The sequence below is a fragment of the Salvia hispanica genome, chromosome 3 (genome assembly GCF_029641045.1).
Source record: "Salvia hispanica isolate PSC_SH4W2 chromosome 3, Shi_PSC_v1, whole genome shotgun sequence".
Classification (NCBI taxonomy): domain Eukaryota; kingdom Viridiplantae; phylum Streptophyta; class Magnoliopsida; order Lamiales; family Lamiaceae; genus Salvia; species Salvia hispanica.
Genome location: NC_142694.1, coordinates 11,294,717 through 11,318,404, shown reverse-complemented (window position 1 = coordinate 11,318,404; position 23,688 = coordinate 11,294,717). Strand labels below are relative to the sequence as shown.

The 23,688-nt window shown below is 34.7% G+C and overlaps 7 protein-coding genes across 7 annotated transcripts; 3 read left to right on the top strand and 4 right to left on the bottom strand.

Annotated features, from left to right (window-relative positions):
* LOC125211304 (small ribosomal subunit protein uS14z/uS14y/uS14x) lies at positions 1-1,792 on the bottom strand. The gene is made up of 3 exons (XM_048111036.2): positions 1,633-1,792; positions 357-456; positions 1-268 (listed from the first exon to the last, which is right to left on the bottom strand). Exons 1-3 carry the CDS (start codon positions 1,692-1,694, stop codon positions 260-262), a joined length of 171 nt encoding a protein of 56 aa, XP_047966993.1. The 5' UTR covers positions 1,695-1,792; the 3' UTR covers positions 1-259.
* A 799-nt stretch (positions 1,793-2,591) lies between these two features.
* On the top strand, positions 2,592-3,878 carry LOC125215725 (histone deacetylase-like protein). Its single transcript, XM_048117251.2, has 3 exons — positions 2,592-2,808; positions 3,274-3,399; positions 3,503-3,878. Exons 1-3 carry the CDS (start codon positions 2,630-2,632, stop codon positions 3,678-3,680), a joined length of 483 nt encoding a protein of 160 aa, XP_047973208.1. The 5' UTR covers positions 2,592-2,629; the 3' UTR covers positions 3,681-3,878.
* Positions 3,879-5,279: 1,401 nt separating this feature from the next.
* Positions 5,280-6,964, bottom strand: LOC125211903 (small ribosomal subunit protein uS14z/uS14y/uS14x). Its single transcript, XM_048111865.2, has 3 exons — positions 6,806-6,964; positions 5,714-5,813; positions 5,280-5,626 (listed from the first exon to the last, which is right to left on the bottom strand). The coding sequence occupies exons 1-3, from the start codon at positions 6,865-6,867 to the stop codon at positions 5,618-5,620; spliced, it is 171 nt and encodes a 56-aa protein (XP_047967822.1). The 5' UTR covers positions 6,868-6,964; the 3' UTR covers positions 5,280-5,617.
* Positions 6,965-11,091: 4,127 nt separating this feature from the next.
* LOC125211624 (uncharacterized) lies at positions 11,092-13,126 on the top strand. The gene is made up of 2 exons (XM_048111500.2): positions 11,092-11,231; positions 11,808-13,126. Exon 2 carries the CDS (start codon positions 11,812-11,814, stop codon positions 12,811-12,813), a length of 1,002 nt encoding a protein of 333 aa, XP_047967457.1. The 5' UTR covers positions 11,092-11,231; positions 11,808-11,811; the 3' UTR covers positions 12,814-13,126.
* Positions 13,127-13,409: 283 nt separating this feature from the next.
* Positions 13,410-15,253, bottom strand: LOC125212380 (Peroxisomal membrane 22 kDa (Mpv17/PMP22) family protein). The gene is made up of 4 exons (XM_048112536.2): positions 14,867-15,253; positions 14,545-14,782; positions 13,983-14,107; positions 13,410-13,903 (listed from the first exon to the last, which is right to left on the bottom strand). The coding sequence occupies exons 1-4, from the start codon at positions 15,212-15,214 to the stop codon at positions 13,814-13,816; spliced, it is 801 nt and encodes a 266-aa protein (XP_047968493.1). The 5' UTR covers positions 15,215-15,253; the 3' UTR covers positions 13,410-13,813.
* Positions 15,254-19,984: 4,731 nt separating this feature from the next.
* On the top strand, positions 19,985-21,395 carry SSN2 (zinc finger SWIM domain protein). Its single transcript, XM_048116385.2, has 5 exons — positions 19,985-20,337; positions 20,426-20,447; positions 20,533-20,638; positions 20,999-21,106; positions 21,181-21,395. Exons 1-5 carry the CDS (start codon positions 20,277-20,279, stop codon positions 21,280-21,282), a joined length of 399 nt encoding a protein of 132 aa, XP_047972342.1. The 5' UTR covers positions 19,985-20,276; the 3' UTR covers positions 21,283-21,395.
* A 43-nt stretch (positions 21,396-21,438) lies between these two features.
* Positions 21,439-23,385, bottom strand: LOC125215076 (uncharacterized). The gene is made up of 2 exons (XM_048116384.2): positions 22,989-23,385; positions 21,439-21,775 (listed from the first exon to the last, which is right to left on the bottom strand). The coding sequence occupies exons 1-2, from the start codon at positions 23,295-23,297 to the stop codon at positions 21,656-21,658; spliced, it is 429 nt and encodes a 142-aa protein (XP_047972341.1). The 5' UTR covers positions 23,298-23,385; the 3' UTR covers positions 21,439-21,655.
* Positions 23,386-23,688: the final 303 nt, after the last annotated feature.

Here is a 23,688-nt window from a genome sequence, read left to right as displayed (position 1 = left end):
TTTAATAAAGAAATGAAATGATTAGGTAATGAGTAATTTTGTCTAATACTGACAGAACAGAGAAATGAGAATATCCAAAATTTAGATGGAAACGTAACAAGGAAAAAACAAAACAGAAAATGAGTAAATAAAAGTAAGGTCAATACTATGAAACCAAATTACAATCTGATTGTTCAGAAATAAATCCAAATTCGATCACAGATTGTGTAATCACTGTCATGACACATTTCCGAAATTGTGGCACACCCTCTGTCGAGATTTAACGATACTGCAAGAAAAAAGCAATAGTTTCAAGATGACACGCAAGTGAAAATTATAAACAAAAGGTTATGAATTAGTAGAACATTATAAGATACCTTGATGAAGCCAATTTCCTTGGCATTGCTGCGGAAGCACTGTCTACAGCACATTAGCCCATACTTTCTGATTATACCGTGAGGATTTCCGCACACACGGCTGCCAATATTTAACACCAAAAGTTAAGAAAGCAATGGGAGAATAAAGTGGAGGGTAAAGACAATGCAATTCCACAACTAAGGACTGAGAAAGAACATAACATCAAAAGTATCTAAAACAGTGGGTAAACGGCGGGAGTAACTATGACTCTCTTAAGGTAGCCAGATGCCTCGTCATCTAATTAGTGACGCGCATGAATGGATTAACGAGATTCCCACTGTCCATGTCTACTATCCAGCGAAACCACAGCCAAGGGAACGGGCTTTAGGGTTTAGATAACTGAGTACTAATTTGTATATGAAAAAAATATACGTATTTGATTTTTCAACTAAAAGCAAACATGTTAGAAAATTGAATGACAACATATCTTCTCAACATGAGGAAAATTGTCATGTAAGCTGAAACAAGTGCACAACACAAGAGTTTTATTGAGCACTAAAAGTTGAAGGAAAGTTAATGGATTAGTACTTTAAATGTTCCAGAACCAAAATGAAAATCATATTACAAAAGATGTAGGCAGATATCATGAAAATAATGCATTAATGTGTTGACATATAATATTAGTTGCAGCTAATAAACAAGCTCATTATCATCTAGGAAAATTACTCCATAAAAAAAAACACAAGCAATCATCACATCATAAATCGTTGGACTTGGATGCCAAAGTATTGGGGCAGGCTAAACAGAACTATAATCATATAGTATATCAAATGCATTGTAGAAAAATCTAATGTCAGCATACCATGATGAAAAATCTATAGAGTTGAAAACCAGACTATGATACCACCAGCCACAACAGTAAATGAAAACAAACAGAAAAAAAAGCCCCATAAAAAATTCTTAGTAACCTCAAATTTTGATGAAAAATTATACAAGCACTCCTCAGTTTACAAATACATCATAAGACTAAACAAATAAACGATAATCACCGGCTACGATTCCAAATAAAATTCCTGAAATCAAGCCATTAGCAACAATCGCATAATTTTCAACACGGAAACAAGGTGCGTATAACAAAATAACGATAAAAAAATCGGTCTACATATCTTACTGAGCTGGCTTTGACATAATTACAGAACCAATTTATCACCACAATCATAACTCAGCAGAAAAAGAAACAAAAATAACGACAGTGGTGCGAAAATCAATTGGAGATTAAGAAAAATTAGGAGATACCAAGTGCGGGATCCAGGACCGTAGTTCTTAGGGTGAGAGTTCCAGATGTTGGAGTGCCCCATTGTCTTCTCTTTTCGCCGGCGATCGGAAACCCTAGATGCTGATCAAGCTTGAGGCTTTGGAGAAAGCTGCTGATTGCCGATGAGCGGTCTGTTAAACCCTAATGTCTTATATATACTAAAAAAAAAGGATTTACTTAGCAGTACTAATAAATTTATATTAAGTGGTAATTAAAAACAATATTTTTAAAAAAAGACTGGGTTTCTATTAATTACTACTATTATTGATTCAAATAAGAATTATATGCAGGGTAAATAGTAATTATCAAACATATCTCACATTTAATAATTTTTCAATATAATAAATTAACAAGTTAGCAATTTAAAAAAGATTAACATTACAATATATCTCTAATCTCATATTATATTTAAAAATATTTATAATCTAAACTAGAAACAAATATGCACAGTCACTCGGTCATTATATAATAAATACGATAACTTTTTTTTAAAAGTTGTTCGCCTTCTTATTTAACTTTATGCTAAGGTCAAGATAAAATTCTCGGGCAGAATTAGAAGGTATTCTCCCATTCATGAATAGAAGTCTCATTTTTCCATTTAGTTCGTTCTCGAATGTGAATCTCGATTCATTTTTATTATAGGTTCTCACATTTCACTAGTTCATTTCACTCAAAACTAGAAGTAAAATGAGAATCATGTTCCACTAACTTTTTTTAACATTTCTTAAATAAAATATTAAGAAAAATTTATAAAAGTCAAGTTGATTTCTTATTTGCTTTTTACCTAAGTTTATAAAGAAAATGAACGAATTGAAATTTAAATTTTAAGAATTTTATAAAAAAATATAAATATTAATTTTTAATATATTAAAAATTAAATAAACAACCTTTAAATCAAAAATGCATCAAATATATATGAATATAAGTTTGATTTAATCCGTAGGATTGGTATTGGAAAACAGAAGGTGAAGTGAATCGATGGCGCAGCAGAGTTCATCTTCATCGTCTTCCTCTGTGATGATGGTTGAATTAGACGATGGGTTCTTATTGGACGGCTCGGAATCTGGGTGGGTGGAGGCACGAATTCACTGTGACCATCTCGCTTCCTTGTCGTCCGATCTCCTACACATTCCCACCCCCGACACTCCATGCCACAGGTCTACTCTCTTAAACCCTAATCAATTTTTTTGTTAAATTGTGAATTGAATCATGCCTCCTTTTAAATGTATCTAAACTATGAGCCCTAAACCCCCAATTTTACCAAGTTGCTGATATTATTGTTTCATTTGGTGTTGCAAATTCGTACTCCATAAAGGCAAAAATATTAAGAATGCAAGTAATCAAACAATTTTTGACACTACATTGCTTTTGGATATTCCATAGTTGTACTTGTTCATTAATCATAGTGTGTGTGTCTCTATCCTTGTCAACCAAAGTAAACAAGGCGTTGAGAGAACCGAGTTTGTTGGATTCTCGGTGTAATTACTTTTGGATATGCGTTGATCGTTTCAGTGTAATTACTTTGATCTAAGAGTTAACCATGATGCAAATTTTCTTCCTTAGTGTTAGTATTTGGCCAATATCTACTTCTGTAAAAATTGACTCGATTGAATGATACAAAGGTGTCAGCATCCAAATGAGAACTGGCTATGCTTATGTTGCAAGGATGTTCTCTGTAGCCGATTTGTGAACAAGCACATGCTAGAGCACTATCAACACACAAATCATAACTTGGCTTTGAGCTACAGGTTTTTCACTTATTCTGAGATTCTCTTCCCTACGTCTACGTGGGAACTGTTTTTCGTCTATTGGTCTGCTTGTTTCCTGTACTGATTGCCTTTGTTGACTCAGTGATCTATCGGTCTGGTGTTTCTCCTGTGATGCTTATCTCGATGCTCAAGTAATGCAGCCACTGCGCGCTGCTTATGAAACTGCATACATTTTGAAGTTTGGTAGCGCTCCACCATTCCGAGCAATTGAGCCTGTGCAGACAGAAGGTACGGAAGCAAACGCCTCAACTGGCAATTGAGGCATGGTTCTCTATTTTCCTATTAGTTTTTGTTGAACCCTTCTACTTTTTCCCCTTTAGTTGATGAATAAATAGAGTATGTGATCTGGTTTTCATTTGGTTGGATTGCGAACTCCTTGTATATATATGGTCTCCTTGTCAATATATTGCTCACATTCACTTTAAAATAACATTATAAACAAATTCCTTGTTGGCTCAGGCTCACTAAGAAAGGTAAGCATCACGAACTCAGTCGAGCACTTTCCTATGGACACACACTATAGTTGAACTCTTATAGTATAACAAACAAATGTATAAGTAAATAAACATACAATTGTTGACTAATAACTACCAATTATTGTTACTTCTTACCTGCATATCTAACATTTAAATGTCCATCTTAAGAGTGACTCTCACTAATCCAAACTTGAAAGTCACGGCTATATATGATTAGGGCATTTGCAATGCATCAATATTTTGTGGTTCGACCACATTGTTGATGTTTATAGTAAGATTTAAATAGGTTCGAAACAGTGATGTATTAGAGGTTTGGCTGAAATTTTGTGATTGTGCAAGTAACAAGCTAGTGAAATTTATTTTGTTAACATATAGCAGTCAGTGTTCTATTTTATTTATATGCAATTAAAAATAGCACTATATATTTCAGTTGTCTATTATGTTTGTTAAGCAGAATTGAAGCTATATTAGTAATGTTACTATTTGATTCAAGTTCTGAATTGAAAGTTGGTAGGTTAACTGTCCTATACTCCTATTTCAGGTCTTGTCTCCTTTTTCTTAAGAAAAAAGCAAATCACATATTCACACATATGGAATTAATTAAAATTTGGACAAGTTCACGGGTAAAGTGCAGTTTCCATCTCTCATGTGAATATTAATAGGAGTATTTGTTTCTTTAGTAGTACAAGAGAGAGAAAAAATATATACTTGGCACATTATTGTGTTACAATAAATTCCGGTGTGATGAGAGATTAAACCCAACAAAATTAGTCATCTTATAACTTATAGTGATAGTACCTTAAAAGAGAGAGAATACAATTATGGCACATTATTGCGTTATAATTAATAAATTTATGTATGGAGAGAGATTAAATCCAACAAAATTGATCCACTTATATAACTCAAAATGATATAATCCCAACTAACTAAATTGAGGTGATTATCAATATTTGCTTTTTTTAGTACTCCACAAGAGAGAAAATACAATATTTGGCACACTATTGCGTTTCAATTAACAAATTCGGGTGTGGAGGGAGATAAATCCAACAAAACAATCCCCTTATATAACTCAAAATGATAGCCCCAACAACGAAATTGATTTAAAAAGAGAATTGAAAGATTGATTTTGCACTAATATCAACAAACAAATTCAAGATCTTGGATACTTTGCCATAATTTAATTTACTTATCTTGTAATACAAGCAAAAAGAAGTCAATAAATCAATGTGTTAAATATCATCCAGAAAATATGATCTGTTTTTAATAGATCAAAAAAATGCTAGTTTTGTTCAACTATCAAAAGTATGATCTGTTTTTAATAGATCAAAAAAATGCTAGTTTTGTTCAACTATCAAAAGGGAGTCAATAAATTGCACTACTACAAAAAGAAAACGATGATTTCATAAAGATATTACATAATTAGCTAATGAGTAATTTTGTAGTATTATTATGACAGCACAGACAAATGATATTATCCAAAATTTAGATGGAAAGGTAACGAAGAAAACCAAAACAGAAAATGAGAAAATAAAAGTAAGAAATGTCAATACTATGAAACCAAATTAATCTGATCGTTCAGATATAAATCCAAATTCGATCACAGATTGGAAAATCACTGTATTGACACATTTCTCAGATGATTGGCTATGGCTAACATTTCAAAAAACAACCTAGCAGAGACTAGGTTAATTCCGAAATTGTGGCACACCCTTTGTCGAGATTTAACGGTACTGCAAGACAAAAGCAATAGTATCAAGATGACCACACAAGTGAAAATTATAAACAAAAAGGTTGTGATTTAGAACAAAATAAGATACCTTGATGAAGCCAATTTCCTTTGCATTGCTGCGGAAGCACTGTCTGCAGCACATTAGCCCATACTTTCTGATTATACCATGAGGATTTCCGCACACACGGCTGCCAAAATTTAACACCAAAAAGCTTAGAAAGCAAAGATGATGCAATTCCACAACTAAGGACTGAGAAAGAACATAACATCAAAAGCATCTAAAACAGCAGGCGCAAAGTGTCAGGGTGGAAATAACATAGTTAAGAACTGAGCACTAATTTGTAGATGAAAAAACATATGTATTTGATTTTTTAACTAAAAGCAAACAACCAATTAGAAAATTGAATGACAACATATCTTCTCAACATGAGGAAAATTGTCATGCAAGCAGAAACAAGTGCACAACACAAGAGTTTTATTGAGCACTAAAAGTTGAAGGAAAGTTAATGGATTAGTACTTTATTCATTCCAGAACCAAATGAAAATCATCTTACAAAAAATGTAGGCAGATATCATGAAAATAATGCACTAATGTGTCGAAAGATAATATTAGTTGCAGGGTAGCAAAAATCACTAATAAACATGGCCATTATCATCAATGAAAATGATTTTGAAAAAAAGCAATCGTAATGGAGCAGGTTAAACAGAACTATCAAATGCGTTGTAGAAAACTCTAATGTCAGCTACCATGATGAAAATCTATAGAGTTGAAAACCAGACTATGATACCACCAGCCACAACAGTAAATGAAAACAAACAGAAAAAAAAGCCCCATAAAAAATTCTTAGTAACCTCAAATTTTGATGAAAAATTATACAAGCACTCCTCAGTTTACAAATACATCATAAGACTAAACAAATAAACGATAATCACCGGCTACGATTCCAAATAAAATTCCTGAAATCAAGCCATTAGCAACAATCGCATAATTTTCAACACGGAAACAAGGTGCGTATAACAAAATAACGATAAAAAAATCGGTCTACATATCTTACTGAGCTGGCTTTGACATAATTACAGAACCAATTTATCACCACAATCATAACTCAGCAGAAAAAGAAACAAAAATAACGACAGTGGTGCGAAAATCAATTGGAGATTAAGAAAAATTAGGAGATACCAAGTGCGGGATCCAGGACCGTAGTTCTTAGGGTGAGAGTTCCAGATGTTGGAGTGCCCCATTGTCTTCTCTTTTCGCCGGCGATCGGAAACCCTAGATGCTGATCAAGCTTGAGGCTTTGGAGAAAGCTGCTGATTGCCAATGAGCAGTCTCTTAAACCCTAAAGTCTTATATATACTCCGAAAAAAAGAGAATTACTTAAAGATAAAATAAGTGTACTAATAATAATTTTATACTAAGTGGTAATTAAAAACTATTTTTTTTTTTTTTGTTAGAAAAGACTGTTTGTATTAGTTACTAGTATCACTCATGGTGCCATGCACGATCTATTTTTTTTATTTAAACTTATTTTATACTGTAAAATAATTTTACAAATTCATAAAAATATCATTGTATGAAATCTGAAATCATAAATATATAGAATAAAAAACAATTATTAAAAAATATAAAATCAGACAAAGAAAAAAAATAACACATATACTGAATGAGAAACAATATTATTTCAAGTTCTAAAATCACAAATTTATACGATAGCAATTTATTGTACCAATAATTTAAACATGAAATACAGTTGATAACAATGAAGCAAAAACTAATTATAAAGACAAACATCTTACAACAGAAACCCAACATTTTCACAAACAGTGAGAGAATCAAAAAGTGTTGCACTCTGAAAAACATGTTACATTAGACAGTAGATTCAAGAACTGTCTAGATTAGAATCACTGAAATAATTGAGGAGGTGCAAACAATGTTGTCTCACCAAGCCAATTCTTAGGCCAGATAGTTCTTCATCACTGATCAACCCGTGTCGTCTTCTCCCGCAAATCAATACCTCACCCTAGTTGTTCATAATTAATGAGAGACCACAAGAAGACATTCAATCCCAATCTAAATTAGCTTCTATTAATAATAATAATATCAGTACAAAGTACAACATAATACCAAATGAAAGGAACGAACTTGGATGAATAAAGATTACCTTGTCTGGAGCAAGAAGCCCGGCCATAATCTTCAAGATTGTTGACTTGTACATCCACATGCATATTTAAATTGATCTTTTCATAATTTGACGACTACATAAATCTCAAAACTAATAGGTTAGTGGGTAAGTGGCAATGAATGTCATTAGTGGGTAGTTAATCATGAAAAAAATAGAGTCATAGTATTAATATTTCATTTAGGTTACACAATATTTAAATTTAATAATATAGTAAATATACTTAAAAAAAATTATATTATTAGTGGCATTCAGGTAATTATTCCCAAAACTCCCCTTTTATATATTTATTATAGATATACTTTATTAATTCAAATAAAAATTATATCCAAGGTAAATAGTAATTATCGAACATATCTCAAATTTCATAATTTTTCAATATACTAATAGTCTAACGTAATTTTTTTGAATTATCAATTTCATCTTTTCAAATTTTATCAATTTAATTAAATATTTTTTAATAGTTATTTATAAAATAAAGATTAAAATAAAACACTAAACATTCTCATGTATTGTACATCTTATTTTTCAAAAGAGAAAAAATAAAATAGTTTATCTAAATAAGTCATCTCACAGCTTAACCCTTTTAGAATATATTTTGAGTATAGAAATTTAGGATTATTTAATTTCACAAAGGTGTAATCTATTGGTAACTTTTTTAAGAAACCCTAATACATTGTGTTGATATTCATATTTAAAATGTCAACACAAATTTGTATTGACCATTTTAATACATTGCGTTGGTGAGTTAGCAATTTTAAAAAAATTAGCATTATAACACGCCCCTAATCTCATATATTTATAATTATACTATAATCTAAATCAATAACAGGTATGCACAGTCACTCGTTCAGTTGACTCGTTCAATTATATAATAAATAGATTTTTATTTAAAAGTTGTTTGCCTTCTCCTTTATGTTAAGGTCAAGAAATAATTCTGGGGCAGAATTAGGAGGTACTCCCTACGTCCGCGAATAGGAGTTCCGTTAGTTTATTTTAGTCCGGCAGCGAATAGGAGTTCTGATTCACTTATGTCATAATTGGTAATAGGGTCCCACATTCCACTAACTCATTTAACTCATATTTCATTCAAAACTAATATATAAATGAGATTTACGTTCCATTAACTTTTTTCCACCCACTTAAAATTCGTGCCACCAAGAAATGAGACTTCTAATGGTGGACAAAAAGAGTAGGATCCACCAATAGGGAATTCATTTTGTGTGTTCAGTGTTCAGTGAACATGTTTTGACCATATATTTTAGAAATACGACTTCTTATTTGTTTGAGTGTGTTGATCAAAAAACCTTCACACATCGAATTTTTTTGGGGGCAAAATAGTCAATTCGTCAACCAACATTTAAAAGTGGAAGAGAATGTTGATGAACCAAAACAAGCCATAAAAATGGAATTCCGAAAATATTCATGTATGAGATTGCATGTTCGAGGAAAGTTCAAGAGATACGATAAATGTTGTCTATGCCAGTGATAAACGTTCCATCTCACGTATGGAACTCCATTAATGTTAAATATGAGATGTAATATAACATTCATCTCATGCATGGGAAGAATGGCTCCTCTTGAAAATTCTATGGAAACGTGTGATTAAGGAGGAATGCAAGTTAGTATTAGAGTTATACCACACGCATCACTACATCTGCAGACTGCATAGTATAACTCGACTGGGCCACACACAATGGCAACATACGTGTTGGTGCAAGCTGGATTTGAAAGCTAAAATGTACAAGTGAATATTGAACTCTAAATCTTTTTGTGCAATTGCACCATAATACACCATAAATATTAAAGGTAAGCTGTCTAACTAATGACTTAGATTATACAAAGGCCATACACCTTCACCGGAAAAAAAAAAGGTTGGGATAAAGAACAATAAAAAAACAATACCTAAATAGTTTTTCTATTATTTTGTTTAAGAAAGAAATTAAACGATTGGCTTATGAGCAATTTTGTTTAATTCTGAGAGAGATGAGAGCATCCAAATTTTGATGAAGAGGTAACAAAGAAAAACCAAAACAACAAATGAGAAAATAAAAGTAAGAAACGTCGATACTATATATGAAACCAAAATACAAGTTGGTTCAGAAATAAATTCAAATTCGACTACACATTGGATAATCACTGTCATGAGTCTCATGACACATTTCTAAGATGATTGTCTATTAACATTTCAAAAAACAACCTAAAATAGACTAGGTTGATTCCCAGATTGGGGCATCATGTCGAGATTTAGCGGTACTACAAGACAAAAGGAATAGTATCAGGATGACACACACGAGCGAAAATTAAAAACAAAATGTTGTGAACTAGAACAAACTAAAATACCTTAATGAACCCGATTTCCTTTGCATTGCTGCGGAAGCACTGTCTGCAGCACATTAGCCCATACTTTCTAATTACACCATGAAGATTTCTGCATACACGGTTGCCAAATTTTAACACCAGAAGTTTAGAAAATTAAGTGAGGGCAAAGCTAAGGCAATTCAAACAACTAAGAATGCGTGATAGCGTGATAGGTAATTAGCTCCAATGGTACTCCAAAACCAATCTCATTTTTTTTTATATTTTTGAGTAAAGAATTTATTTTTAGGTTTACACTAAATCAAAACTAAAAACTTTTTTGAAGCTTGTGTTAAAAGAGGTACCTATAATATAGAAAATATTCATTTAAGTTTGAGTTTAATGTAAATGGTTAAAGTAAAATCATAGTACTTTGTCTTTGATGTGATATTTATACTAAAATGAGTTTGAGTTTAGCGTAAATGGTTGGAAATAATGTTAGAGTTTAGTGTAAATGATTGGAAATGATACTAAGTACTCCCTTCGTTCCATAGTAATGGAGGCGTTTCTTTTCAGCACGTGATTTAAGAAAAATTTTGTTAAGTGAGTTAAGTAAATGAAGAATACAAAAGGAAATGAAAAAGATAGAAAGATAAAAGAGATAATACATTAAGAAAGAGTAAAGTAAGTGAAAAAGAATTTATTAATTTTTATTAAAAGAGAAATAACTTTACAATTATAGAATGTAGAATGTAGATTGAGCAGAGAGTAATATTTTGACTAGGTAAGTGAATGAAAGTCTTCTATTGTATATGTACTAGTTCCAAAAGCCATATTACATGAAACTAAGTGCGTTGACAAAGTTGACTCTAACTGATATTACATCTAAGTGCTACATAGACGCACGTGCCAACTAATTTCCAAGAATATCGGTTGTATTTTGCAACTAATTTTTATTTTATTTTATTTTAGGAATTACACTCTCAAAGCCATCAGATCAATTTGGGGGAGACAAGAATAAACCCCTTCGAAAAGTAAATAAATTAACAAAAAAAGGAAAAGAAAAACTCCACGCTGCTCGCGAACTCATACTCTCGTCGACTTCTACACTCCTAATTCCGAAACCAGGTAATTTCTCGCTTTCTACTTCTGTTTTCACTCGAATTTGATTTTCAGCTACTGCGATTTTATTTCTTGGGAGAATCGCGAAGTGGGCTTTCCGATTTTGATTGGAATCGCTCGCAATTTGGGTTTCAGTAGCCTTTTTCGCTTTGATTGACGCATTCAATTTCTGGGTTTTGTTTTTTTCGCAATTATGTCGAATGGGTTTGATCTAATTATGCAATTTGGGACATATACTTATTTTCCCCTTATTTTGTAATTGAATTTCTGAAGTTGATAGTCTGCTGAGTTCATCGTCTAATAATTATGAAAATTGAGTGCAATTTGGTGGTGGTATTAATAAAAATTGAATCTTTTTTATGGGGTGGTAGAGATGGTGTTTCAAATAGAAAAATTAGTGTTGATGAACTTCAATTATGCTGATCTGTATACATGTGTCTTTTTTGCCGAGTATTTAGATTGTAGAGCAGAAGAAGAGCTTTAATTAGTGATTATTGATTGATTAATGTCTTATTTGGTGAGTATTGGTAGTGTTAGTACATATTTACTAGAGTACTTACTGGGATCTTGGATGTTGAGCAGAGTTATGAAAATGGTGGCCAACAGTAATTTTTCTCGAATTGACACAATAGAGCTGAAAGAGCTTCTTTTTGAAAAGATCGGGCACCAAAGAGGCCGGACCTACTTCGATCAGCTGCAGAGATTTCTGTGTTCGAAGCTGAGCAAGGCTGACTTTGATAAGAGCTGCATAGAGACAATTGGGAGGGAGAATCTCTCGATTCATAATCGCCTCATCCGATCCATCATCCAGAATGCTTGTCAGGCTAAAACCCCGCCTCAAAAAGCTCGAAAAGTTGAGGCCCTTGGTGTCAAAGTTGCCAATGGCCACCCGAAGAATCATCTTCAATCTATTTGTGGAGACGCATTCCCTCACTCTCCTCGCAAATGCAGGTCTCCGATCAATCGCAAGTTTCGTGATCGCCCTAGCCCTCTTGGCCCGTTGGGCAAGAGTCCTAGTCTCACATATGAAGAAACTGTTTCGAGGATACAAGAGCAGCAAAGTGCAGCAGAGTTGCAGACTCTCTCTGGCAGGCCTCCGACAGCCGCTGCATCAGTTGAAGATGGGGAGGAGGTCGAACAGCGTGCCATGATCCCCGTTCCTCACAGATGGAGTTCTATCACTGCTCCTCTTGGTGTTTCTCTCGACTTGGGTGGTGTCCGCAAAGCATCTCATTCTGGCCCGTCTTGTCAAACCAATGGTGAATTGCCCGATACAAGATCCTTGGGGCGTTGTTTGCAGAAGAAGCTGGCATCGGAGGGAGTTGGAATTACACTAGATGGCGCCAACCTGTTGAATAAGGGTCTAGATGTGTATCTGAAGAAAATGATTTCGCAATGTATAGGTGTTGCTGGATCACGAGGCGTGCATCCTCATACTCTCGCGAGACATTCAAATGGAAAGAGGAGAATGCAACCGTATACTGCAAGTGTGTTGGATTTTCGGGTAGCCATGCAGTCGAATCCATCCGTATTCGGGGAAAATTGGTCCACGCAGCTTGAGAAGTTATGCAACCATGCCTTACAATAAGCTCTGCGATTCGGGAGCAACTCATTCGACAAATCAAATCAAGTGAGTTTCTATACTATTTGACTCAAATTTGACGATAACTCGAGACGAAAACAAGCTGTGGATCTGTGAATGAAGTTAGTGGTGTTTTCAGCTTTAGTTGTAGGAAGAGGAGAGTGTTTATACAGTGATTTTACACATCTGATAGAGTCTCTAAGAGTTGAGAGATCGTCATTTTTTTCATCCTAATTTGGAAATGTTTAAAGTTGCTAGCAGACATGTATTGACTTTGTTCATGTCATTTATTGTATATATAAATGTCTATTTTGTCTCATCTTCTCTTCTCACTGTCATTTGCTGTCACAAGTTGCTTTTGGATACATGCTGTGCTGAAATTCAGTTTCAGTTAACATCATATCTGATGACATACTACTCTTTATTGAAAATACATTCCCAATAACCAGAATCTTGACCTTGATGTTTACTTAAAATTCATTCTATATTGGGTACATTTGGAAAATTATAAGGGTAAAGAATCTTGATCTCGATGCTTATTAATGAAAATATATTCTATTTTGGGTAGACTTAAGTCTTAACAGTGTTTGGAGAATCATAAGGGCTTAACTGAAGTGTTTCGACATAAAGAATAATCATCTTACAACTTTTAGAATTGAAATAATAGTAGTACTAACAAACTAATTACATTGTTTAAAATAAATTCAGTTGCTGAAAATTTTATATACTATTAAGTGAAAGAAAATGATATAATATGATTGAGACAACAAAAATAACTGAGGCAAGGAAATAGTGCCATTTCCAAACAGAAGAAACTAAATCTTCATCAATAGTCCCTGCCAAAAAAGGCAAAAACTATCACTTCACCAGATTCTCCAGTCTCCACTGCTTGAACGACGAAACCCTTTCGCTTCTTCTTTGGTCATACCTAGCAATGTATGAGCCGAGGTAACCAAGCTGCCGTCTGGGAATCATTCGAGATGAGGCATCGAAATGGATCTAGTAGTCAAACTCCCACCTTGTCGACTTTTTCTAAACCTGCCCTATAGGTCAGGTAGATTGTCCACAGATACGAGAATGAGTTGGTCACCAGAGGCTGCCAGAGAGAGGGGAGATACATAGCATTAACAAACTTTGAAAGATGGAATTCAAGCAAAGAGAAAGCAACAGCTCACCTGTAAATGAACAGGCACAAATTTGAATGTGATAAAATCACATATCGGCCAGTACATCACACCTCTAAGTAACGTGGGGGCCATATCGCGTTTCAACCTAGCAACTATCTCGGATCCACTCTCACCTGCGAATCACAACACCAAAGTGGAAGAACTCATTACAAGCTGTCCTTATATATCAGCTCAAGTAAGCCATCACTTGCAAGGCAGGTATGTTCATCCCATCATGTAATCATATGATGCAGATGGGAATCAAATCGACATATGATGCAGACGGAATCATATAACTGTACTTTCGAATCCAAAGCATATCCAGGATACAAGTTTTACTAAAGCAAAATTTCAGCAAAATAGGATCAAATGTCAAGATAGCACATGATCACACTTACAATTAACATTTAATAACTTTTGAGCAATGAATAATTATCATTTTCAATTGACTTATCATCAAATTCAACTATTGAGGAACAAGCAATTCCTACTCCAAAATAAAACGCCTAAAATTGATTATTAAACTGACATTTGTATAAAAAGTAGAGGATTGATTGAGAAATGGTGGCACCTTGCAAAGCAGCATTAACAGAGAAGAACAAAGCAGTGACAGTGGGGCCATACACCGTCTGCCCCAACGCCATTTTCGCAAACGTCGACAAAAGATCACGCTTTGGAAACACTCGGGACACGAAATTGAACCAAAAATGCAAAGAAGGCCCCACTATCAGCATTCCATACCCAGCCATTCTCAAAGTCCTCGCCAAATCATAACCCTCTCCACTTCCCCCCACAATCGACACAATCGTCTGAATGCAACAAAATTATCAGCAACAAACAAGGGAAAAAACATCACTAAATCCTCAAATTCATTTGATTTCATACAGATTTACCTGAGACGACAAATCGGCGGCGGTGTAGATGAGGGCAGCCGTGACGGTTTTGGTCGCGACGGGTCGGGTTTTGACCATGCCCAAATACCAGCTGACAAACCCGAATCTCGGCGGAGAGGAAGACCGATTGGAGGATATGGCGGTGGGAGAGGAGAATTCGAAGTCCTTGCATTTGCGAGAGATGGAATGGGGGAAACGGGCGAGCCATTTTGATTGCTGGAGTTGGTGGGAGAGAGGGCTGCTGATTTTCTCCGGGGGATCGGGTAGGGAGTGGCTCGAGCGAGCGAGTTTGGGAGAACGGAGGAGGGATTGGCGGTGGCGGAGGAGGAAAGTCGCGGCGGCGGCCATTGATATGAATGGAGGTCTGTTTGGGGTTTTGCACTTTTTGAGAGAGGTTTTGCAGTTTTAAAATGCCCAGAAAATGGGAAGTTTTGTGAGGCTTGACGCTCTAACTCGACGCGTGATTTCACCTTCACTTATTTTATTTCTTTAACATCACCCGATCTTAGTAAAAAATTGAAAAATTACGTATTTCTGTTGAGATACGATAAACACATCTAACACTGATACATTGTTGATGACAACGGGAAATGGTAGGAGAGTGTTCAAACGGGTAGTGGGTATTAGATGTTTTCTGACTTGATCTGAAGATATGGAGAATAAGGTCGGAGCTGGGTATAATAAACATAAGACTATCGGTTCGTCCTTTTTTAATTTCTCAGTCATTCCCAGTAAAATGAAAATCTTTAGTGAATTCCATAATTGGTTGTTGGTTTTGCAAGGCCAAATTAAATGCTTCATAATCACATTGGACATTTTACAAAGGAAATTTCGCAAGCGTGCATAGAACAAAATGGTGTATGTGTATGTGTATGTGTGTGTAAGGAGGGTTAATTGAGTCGATATAAAAAATGTGGAATGGGTCGGGATGCCCACACCTAAGAAGTCGTGTATCAGTAAAGTCATCAGTCGAGTGTTGGGTGCGAGTAACCGCTTTTGTCACCTCTAGGGGAGAGGGGGATGAAGTGTGGGTGAAGCTAGCCTGGGGTAAAGGATGCGGTGTGAGAGGTGGTTTGCAACGAGGAAAGACATGCACTACTAGTGCGTTCATGTGCATAGGATATTATTTTACTATTATTATACTAACTGTGCCCATAAAATATGTTCTATGAAAATTACATGCTTTTATTCTTGGTAATTTTTTTTATTCTATCTCTCTCATACTATATCAATTGTGTATTAAAACTATACTATCTCAAAAGTTCTAGTATTTTTATAGGACGAGAGAGTATACTTCAACTATTTACATTAAATTCAAATTTTACACTAATTTTGAGTATATATCTCATAATATTTTGGCAATAGCAACACTATATACCCATATTTAATGTTATTAGTAAAAATATACAAAATAAATTTAAATTTTCAGTATGATTAGAAAAATATTTTTACACAAAAAATATACTCCATTTAGGTGTGTGAATATGAGATGGATGCCGCGAGTGGGCAAGTAAGCATTGTGAACGTTGAACATCTAGAAGCATGCCACAGAGAGTTTGGTAGTTTGGCCACAACCAACTCTCATGCAACACGTGGCGTGGATGTATTCATCTCTACTTTCTAATTTGCCAACTTCTTGTTTTTGTTTTCTATTTTGCCGACTTCTCTCTCAATTAATTTACTTTAAATTAATACTGAGAGCAATTTAAGGGGAGAAAGTAAATGAAAGAGTATATCATGTTTATATCTTCTTAAAAAGTGTAAAAGATCTTTTCAAAAAGCAAACAATTCCAAGAGGTGAAGGTATATTGAAAAGATAAATGCTTATATTTTAAAAGAGTAAAGGTCAAAATTGGTCGTGAACATATACTCATTTTATCATTTTGGTCCTAAACTTTATCTTTTGAATTTTTTGTTCCTGAACATATGAAAATTTAATCATTTTGGTCATCCGTCAATATTTTCGTTAATATTTAACTGTCAACCATTTTAATCACAATTTTAACCAACTTAAGCAATTTTTAATTATTCAATAACTCTTAATCAAAACTTTAATTATTTTAAGAAAATACTACCATTTCTCTCTGGAGTTGCTTGGAGGTTGTCTTAGCATTCTCTACGTTTATGAGATGAAACAGATGGATTTGTGGGTTCTCAAGGAGGAGAGGGAGTCGTGAACTAGGGTGGCATCTCCGGTCGCTCCTCGTCGCTCGTCGCTCGCCGGTCGCCGGCGCTGTCGAAGTGAGAGAGGGCGACACTTCCTCTTTATTTTAAAAGTCTTATTTTTTATTTTAAATGATAGTATATTCTTAAAATAATTAAAGTTTTGATTAAGTTATTGAATAATTAAAAATTGCTTAAGTTGGTCAAAATTGTGATTAAAATGGTTGACTGTTAAATATTTACAGAAATGTTGACGGAGGACCAAAATGATTAAATTTCCATATGTTCAAGACCAAAAAATCCAAAAGATAAAGTTTAGGACCAAAATAATAAAATGGGCATCTGTTCAGGACCAATTTTGACCTTTAGTTGCTAGATTGCATTCTACAAGAATGCAACGATAATATTTCAGTCAACATCTGTGTTAAACAAACAGCAAATCAACATTTAGAGTAAGTTCTTTCTTTTGTGATGAAATGCTTACAAAAATAATATAGAACACGGGTTGGACTTACAGATTGCATCACAAAGAGATTATGTAAATACAAAAGCAAGTCAATCTTTTAAATTTTTAACTAATAAGATTACCAATTATATGAAAACTAAAAGAATGAAGTAATCATGAAGTAATTTATGCCTAATGCCTGCAAATGAAAATAGATTGTGCCGCTTCTCTCTCCCGCCAATCTCAAAATCAGTTATTTCTATTTTACCTTCTCTTCCATGGAAAGGTAAAGATACCTCCTCAAAATGGGAAAAGGTATAATGCCTTCCCATTTACCTTCTCCCTTGGAGAATGTTTTGCCATAAAAAAGAGAGGTAAATTTGGCCGTCATCATGCTTTACCTTCTCATTTACCCTTCTCTTGGTGTTGCTCAAAGTGCATGGGTGCATTGTTTATGAAGAAAGTACCCTATTGGTGTAATATTAATAAGAAGTTGTACAAATCTTATGAAGAAGAAAGTATGCTATATTTTCAATAAAAACTATCAATGCAACTTGAATTTTTTACAAAACTAGTAAATTTAACATAATTAACATAGTTCTCTTGGGATTCCCTTTTGCTTTTCAGATTATTCCAAAGCAACTTCAAAATAATTCACCAGAATATTACCATGAGTAGAAGTGTAGAAGTGTATAAGTAATGTGCTTTGTATTGTGTATGCACCGTACAAGAAAGGAATATGACAATTCATATGTATATAGGCACTGTACTAAAAATAACCTTATTTTTCTTTAGCATCAACCAAGTTCTCCTTTTATACAAAGGTGGTTAAAAGCATTTTTTTTTTCTTGTTTGTTGCTTAATTAGCTAACAGTCTAACACGGAGTATAATTTTAGACTAGAATACTAGTACTACTTCTTAATTAATCTCTTAATTCTAATTTGTTCTTTTTATTTCTTAATGAATAGTACTATTAATCATTCGACCACAAAAACAAATTTAGAATTAAAATAGATTTTTTTAAAAAAAATTCATAACTTAAAAAAATGATTCAGACGATGCAAATAAGAAGAATAAAATAAAGAGTGAAGATAAATGAAATGTGAGTTTAGGACCATAGATTGGTCGATCAATATCGAATCATGTCTTACTGAAAGTGACAATGTAAAAACTAAAAAGTGGTTTTGCATCTTGGAAACCTTCACCAGAAATATGACAACAGAACTTATTCTGTTTAATTTGTATGAAGGCATTTATGCATGATTAATGCCTCCACACACGCTCACACTCTTATATATAAGCTCACATAGCTAGGTTGTTTTACATTATAATATAATCAAATTAGAGTGAGCTAAATTTATATTTATATAAATTAAGGCATGGGCGTGACCACAGGAATCACCAACATGATGCTCATAATCAAGCCATTCCCACTGTAAGTATTTTACTACTATTTCATAAACTTCATTTTTCATTTTATACACATTTCATTTCATAAACAAAGATAAATAGATATTCACAAGATCATTTGAGCTTAGGCAGAATTTCCTTTATTTTGAGTTCAATAAATAATATTATCAACGGATTAATAATCTTAAATAATACATTAGCGTTTTAATTCCTTTATTTGGTGTTTATTAACCTAGACCGGGAGTGCGGTGCATGAGCAGCTTGGCAAGGCCGTGTAAGGAAAAAACCGCGGAGAAACAAGCGGAGGAGGGGCAGAGGACGGGGTGGTGGATGCCGGACCCACGTACCGGAATATATTTTCCGAGGGGACAAGAGCGGGTGATGGATGGTATCCCAAGCGGCGCTGCTTCGTTTGATTGTACCTTCTGGTTAAGGGCCATTGATGGAGTTGATGTTGATCATCATCATAAACAAGATCCATCATCGTATAATTAATATCTCAATTATCATCCAACCAATAACTCTTGTTTACTTAATTAATGGATGATCCCACGGTTCACTCCAAACTCAATTAATCTAGTTATCATCCAACTAATAAATCTTGTTTCCTTGAATTAATGGATGTCCCCACAGTTCTAAATAGACATGCTCTTTCTATTAAGTTGAGAGTACGAACTGGTACTTGATGTACATCTCATGTACTCATGTTAAAATAAGTATATACTCCTACTATATACATCAGATTTACTTTTTTGTTTTTTTTTTTTTAATTACAAGTTGCAAAGAACCTTCGTTTCCTTCACGAAAAAAGAGATAAAGAGAAGGGTAAAATATGAAATATCGCACTGATTAAAAGATCATGAATTTTATCAACAGTTGGCGGCGCGGAGACTTTCGGCCTTAATCCGCAAGCCCGATCGAGCAGGATTAATCCAATTCCTTGGATCCGCTATATTATTACACTAAAAGCGTTACATTGTTAGCCGATCTACATTATTAGACTACACAATTTACATTATTAGATGACACGTGATATTAATCTAACGGTTACATCACGAAATCCGATGACTGAGATAAGAAGTTATTGATTTGATCACATCCCTACATTAGTAATTAAGAAATCGGTATTGAAGGAATGTAAACTCGTCGATAATTTCAAGGATAAATATCGCATATAAATTCAAATAAAATGTTTGAAATTGGAACGAGTGTGGAAAATATCATCGATATGTACCACCACTTGTTTCTTACGGCCCAAATGGCCCAATGCACCTATATGATTAAGTTAAGGCCCCAAACACTTTTTTTTTTTTAAACATAAAAAAAACGTCCCACAGTTGTTTTTCATTGCAATCTCAATTCAAAAACTGTTTTCTTGGCGAAAATAGGAGATGAGCATTTCTAATTTGGTAGCGGAATCTATTTGGCAAGAGATTGAAGCAACTCACTCAGGTTCAAGAACTAGTTGAATCGATCAAATTTGTCAGTCCCTTCGTAAGTACTAGTTTTTATGACATTTTTGGTTATAATTGTTGAACAGTGAGCGATGATCAGCTATCAACGTGGGTATTGGTATTGCTGCTTCACTTTCATCAATTAATTCTTTGTGGCTCATTTATTTGGGTATTCGATTTGATTCCCCTACAGATTGCATTTTATATTCGGTAAGAATTTTGAGAGAGCTACCAGGATTTTTGATCAAGCCGGAGTTAAGAGGATTTCTGGTCAGCCCAGTGGCCGATCCATCTTTCAGGTTATCTCTCTTGTGTGAATAAGTTGGGGATGATTAGTCCAACTATATCTATCTGATTTTAGGCATTGTTTTGTTTATAGTGTATACTATTTGTCACTAATACCCATATTTGAATACTTCCCCCTGCTGACAATATGTGTCCCTCTTTGGATCGGCACCAGGGTTAAATAATGTAAAACATTGTATATGTACGAAGTTAGCTGAAGGTTAGTCGACATGACTTAGTAGAATGCGAGACATAGTAAAAAGTAAATGGGACATGTAATGGCAGACAAATTGTAAAGGAAAATGAGACACTTATTACCGGATGGCAAGGAGTATAAGTTCACTTGAATTTTTGGTAATTTGTTTTATTTTCAGGTTGTAGGAGAATCGAGGAAGAAAGAGGAATATCTTTGCTTCCCGGAACACTATTGCAGTTGCTATTCATTCTTCTATGATGTTATCAACAGAGGGGAAGAGCTCTGTGTGAGTATCTACGTTGTTTCTCTACTACTTCTACTACTAGTTCAGAGAAGCTTACAAATTGTTACTACTTTTAGTGTAAGCATCAACTAGCTGCAAGGCTTGCTGCCTCGACTCGGACATGCGTTGACGTTAAGGTTTCCGACGAGGAATTGGCACTGCTGCTCTCCAAGATCTAACACTCTAGTAGAAATCAAAATCCTATGTAATATGAAATGCTGCATTCAGTTTATGTTTTCTTGTTCCAATCTGCAACAAAATGTCTATTTATACAAGCTAGTTTCACCATTCACCATTTCTTTCCATAGCAAACATAAACAACACAAATCATTCAATGAAAGATGAACGGCAAAAGCTTGAAATATCAAGAATTCAGACGTTTGAATGATCCAAAAGGCAAAATTACACCACTAGGCGTAAGGATCTAGTGTAAATAAACAGAAAAATAAGAGCTTGTGTTTGCTAGTGTTTCCTAGTACGATAACATCAACCAACATAACACTTGATTTACATTAGGGATTCTCTACTTTTAAGATGTGCATGAGTGCCTCCTCACTTGAGAAAGTGAGGGCTGATCAACCCAGCAATCTCAAGGAACCCGACGCGATCCTTCCCAGCAAAAATCGTTTTCAGGTTCTCGTCACAGATGATAACCTTCTTGTTGGCTGGGTCCTGAAATCATGAGAAACACAAAGTCAGTTATTGACTAGTATATGTAAGAAACACTTGATGGGGAAGCAAAAATATAGGGGTGTTCACAATCAGTTAGCACTCCATTTTCAACAATCTAATTCATATTCTGGAAACCCTCAATTAAACATCTACCAATGCGGTGCAAAGACACACTTACATATAAAATCAAACCAAGCACATCAGACTTGAGAAGTTCAAACACAAGTCTCCCCTCCTTTAGTACTCCACAAAATACACAATTTATGGCTGTCACACAAAATAATCAATAAAAATGTAATTTTGACAGCTAGGAGTATAATTTAAGCTCAACAAACTTTTTGAGTTCTTTTACCATATAAATTGACTAGAGTTAACTATTGCCCTTGTACATCAGATACATCCTATAGCTAACACAACCAAGTAGCAAAAACTTGTGACCTGTGTGATGGATTTTGAAGTAAGACGGCCTCATACAAGACTCCCCCTCACTAAGTGCATAAAATAACCAAGCCACCCCCAGAAACTCAAAGCCAAATAGTAGCATAGCCACTAACTGCGGCTACTGATCAAGTATTTTTTTAATGGATGTAGTTTGACATCTATATTAGCAGACAAACACAGAACAACAAAAGTTGGTAATAAAGCAAAGGTCGACATAAGAAGTTTCTCTGCCAGCTTCAGCCCACACTTTCAAAGGTAAACACGCCTTACAATGGCAAGTCGTGTGTGAAACTTCTCCAAGAACCACCACAACAACTACTAGTTGCAACACCACACACAATATGTGAACAAGATAAGAGAATCAAATCATGTGCATAATATCAATAGTTAAGCACAAACTAGGCAAAACAAAACAGAAGCCCCTTCAAACAGATAACCAACAACATAAAATTTCAAGCTTAAGTATGTCAAATATATATTAGAATCAGACATTAAGCTTCATGCCAAATTTAATTCAACAAGCACATTAGCATATACATATACTTCACTCTAAAATGCATATTATATGAAGATTAGCAACAAATACATATCTTAAAATCACTATAAAACACACACAGAGAAACAGAGTACTAACGATTCTAGAACATTCCACTCTATCAACATCAACATCAACATCAACATCAATACCAAATACTAAGAGATAAGATAAAGTTTGATTAACAGAATTAGAGAAAATTGAGAAATAGTAGCGGCTTAATCCAAATAGATATACCTGAAGGTTTTGCGCCTTGATGTAAGCCCAAATCTCTTTAAGTGCTTGAGTGCGGGGAATCTCAGCCACGCCGCCGAGGAACGCCTGCATTTCCGGCGACACTCTCCGCGGCTTCATAATTCCCCTCGGCTCCCGCTTCTTCGTCTCAGCCTCCGTCTCCGTCGCCTGTTTCGACGCCGCGGTGATAGAAAGCGCGCGCAGAGGAAGCTTAGCCGGCGCGCGCATGACGACGGCGCCGGGAGACGCCTTGACGAACGACGCCGGTTGCGCCGCGAAGAAACTCGAGAAGACGCCCGAAGACACCGCCATTTTGTAGATTTCGATATTCAGCTACCGAAATTGCAAGTTTTGAAACGACTGCGACTGAAGAAGATAAGACTTCAAAAAAGTGTGGCAAAAGGGTTTCGGTTGGAGCTTATCACAGATGTAAATTGATTTGGGACCCGAACCCGAACCCGAACCCGAACCCGAACCCGGACGACCCGTCCAGCTTCCTTATCCGGTTCCATTTTTCAAATCGTTTTGTTTTAATCATTTTTTAAGCAAAATCCGTATAATTTAATTCAAATTAATGACGATAACAAAATTGCATCCAGTATTATTTACATTGATTTTATTATTGCTTATATTGTTTTTAATGAATTTTCTCAATTCATATTTAAACGTAAATTCACATGGATGTAGTAGATCTATAGACTAA

Coding starts and splice junctions, on each gene's coding strand:
- LOC125215076 (XM_048116384.2), bottom strand. CDS start 23,297: ATGGCGGTGTCTTCGGGCGTCTTCTCGAGTTTCTTCGCGGCGCAACCG. Junction 21,776..22,988: donor TCAAGGCGCAAAACCTTCAG/GTATATCTATTT, acceptor TCATGATTTCAG/GACCCAGCCAACAAGAAGGT.
- SSN2 (XM_048116385.2), top strand. CDS start 20,277: ATGAGCATTTCTAATTTGGTAGCGGAATCTATTTGGCAAGAGATTGAA. Junction 20,338..20,425: donor GATTGAAGCAACTCACTCAG/GTTCAAGAACTA, acceptor ATTGTTGAACAG/TGAGCGATGATCAGCTATCA. Junction 20,448..20,532: donor AGCGATGATCAGCTATCAAC/GTGGGTATTGGT, acceptor ATTCCCCTACAG/ATTGCATTTTATATTCGGTA.
- LOC125211304 (XM_048111036.2), bottom strand. CDS start 1,694: ATGGGGCACTCCAACATCTGGAACTCTCACCCTAAGAACTACGGTCCT. Junction 457..1,632: donor GGTCCTGGATCCCGCACTTG/GTATCTCCTAAT, acceptor AAATATTGGCAG/CCGTGTGTGCGGAAATCCTC.
- LOC125211903 (XM_048111865.2), bottom strand. CDS start 6,867: ATGGGGCACTCCAACATCTGGAACTCTCACCCTAAGAACTACGGTCCT. Junction 5,814..6,805: donor GGTCCTGGATCCCGCACTTG/GTATCTCCTAAT, acceptor AAATTTTGGCAG/CCGTGTGTGCGGAAATCCTC.
- LOC125211624 (XM_048111500.2), top strand. CDS start 11,812: ATGAAAATGGTGGCCAACAGTAATTTTTCTCGAATTGACACAATAGAG.
- LOC125215725 (XM_048117251.2), top strand. CDS start 2,630: ATGGCGCAGCAGAGTTCATCTTCATCGTCTTCCTCTGTGATGATGGTT. Junction 2,809..3,273: donor CCCGACACTCCATGCCACAG/GTCTACTCTCTT, acceptor AATGATACAAAG/GTGTCAGCATCCAAATGAGA. Junction 3,400..3,502: donor AACTTGGCTTTGAGCTACAG/GTTTTTCACTTA, acceptor TTGTTGACTCAG/TGATCTATCGGTCTGGTGTT.
- LOC125212380 (XM_048112536.2), bottom strand. CDS start 15,214: ATGGCCGCCGCCGCGACTTTCCTCCTCCGCCACCGCCAATCCCTCCTC. Junction 14,783..14,866: donor CCGCCGATTTGTCGTCTCAG/GTAAATCTGTAT, acceptor TGTTGCATTCAG/ACGATTGTGTCGATTGTGGG. Junction 13,904..13,982: donor TTGTGCCTGTTCATTTACAG/GTGAGCTGTTGC, acceptor TCTCTCTGGCAG/CCTCTGGTGACCAACTCATT.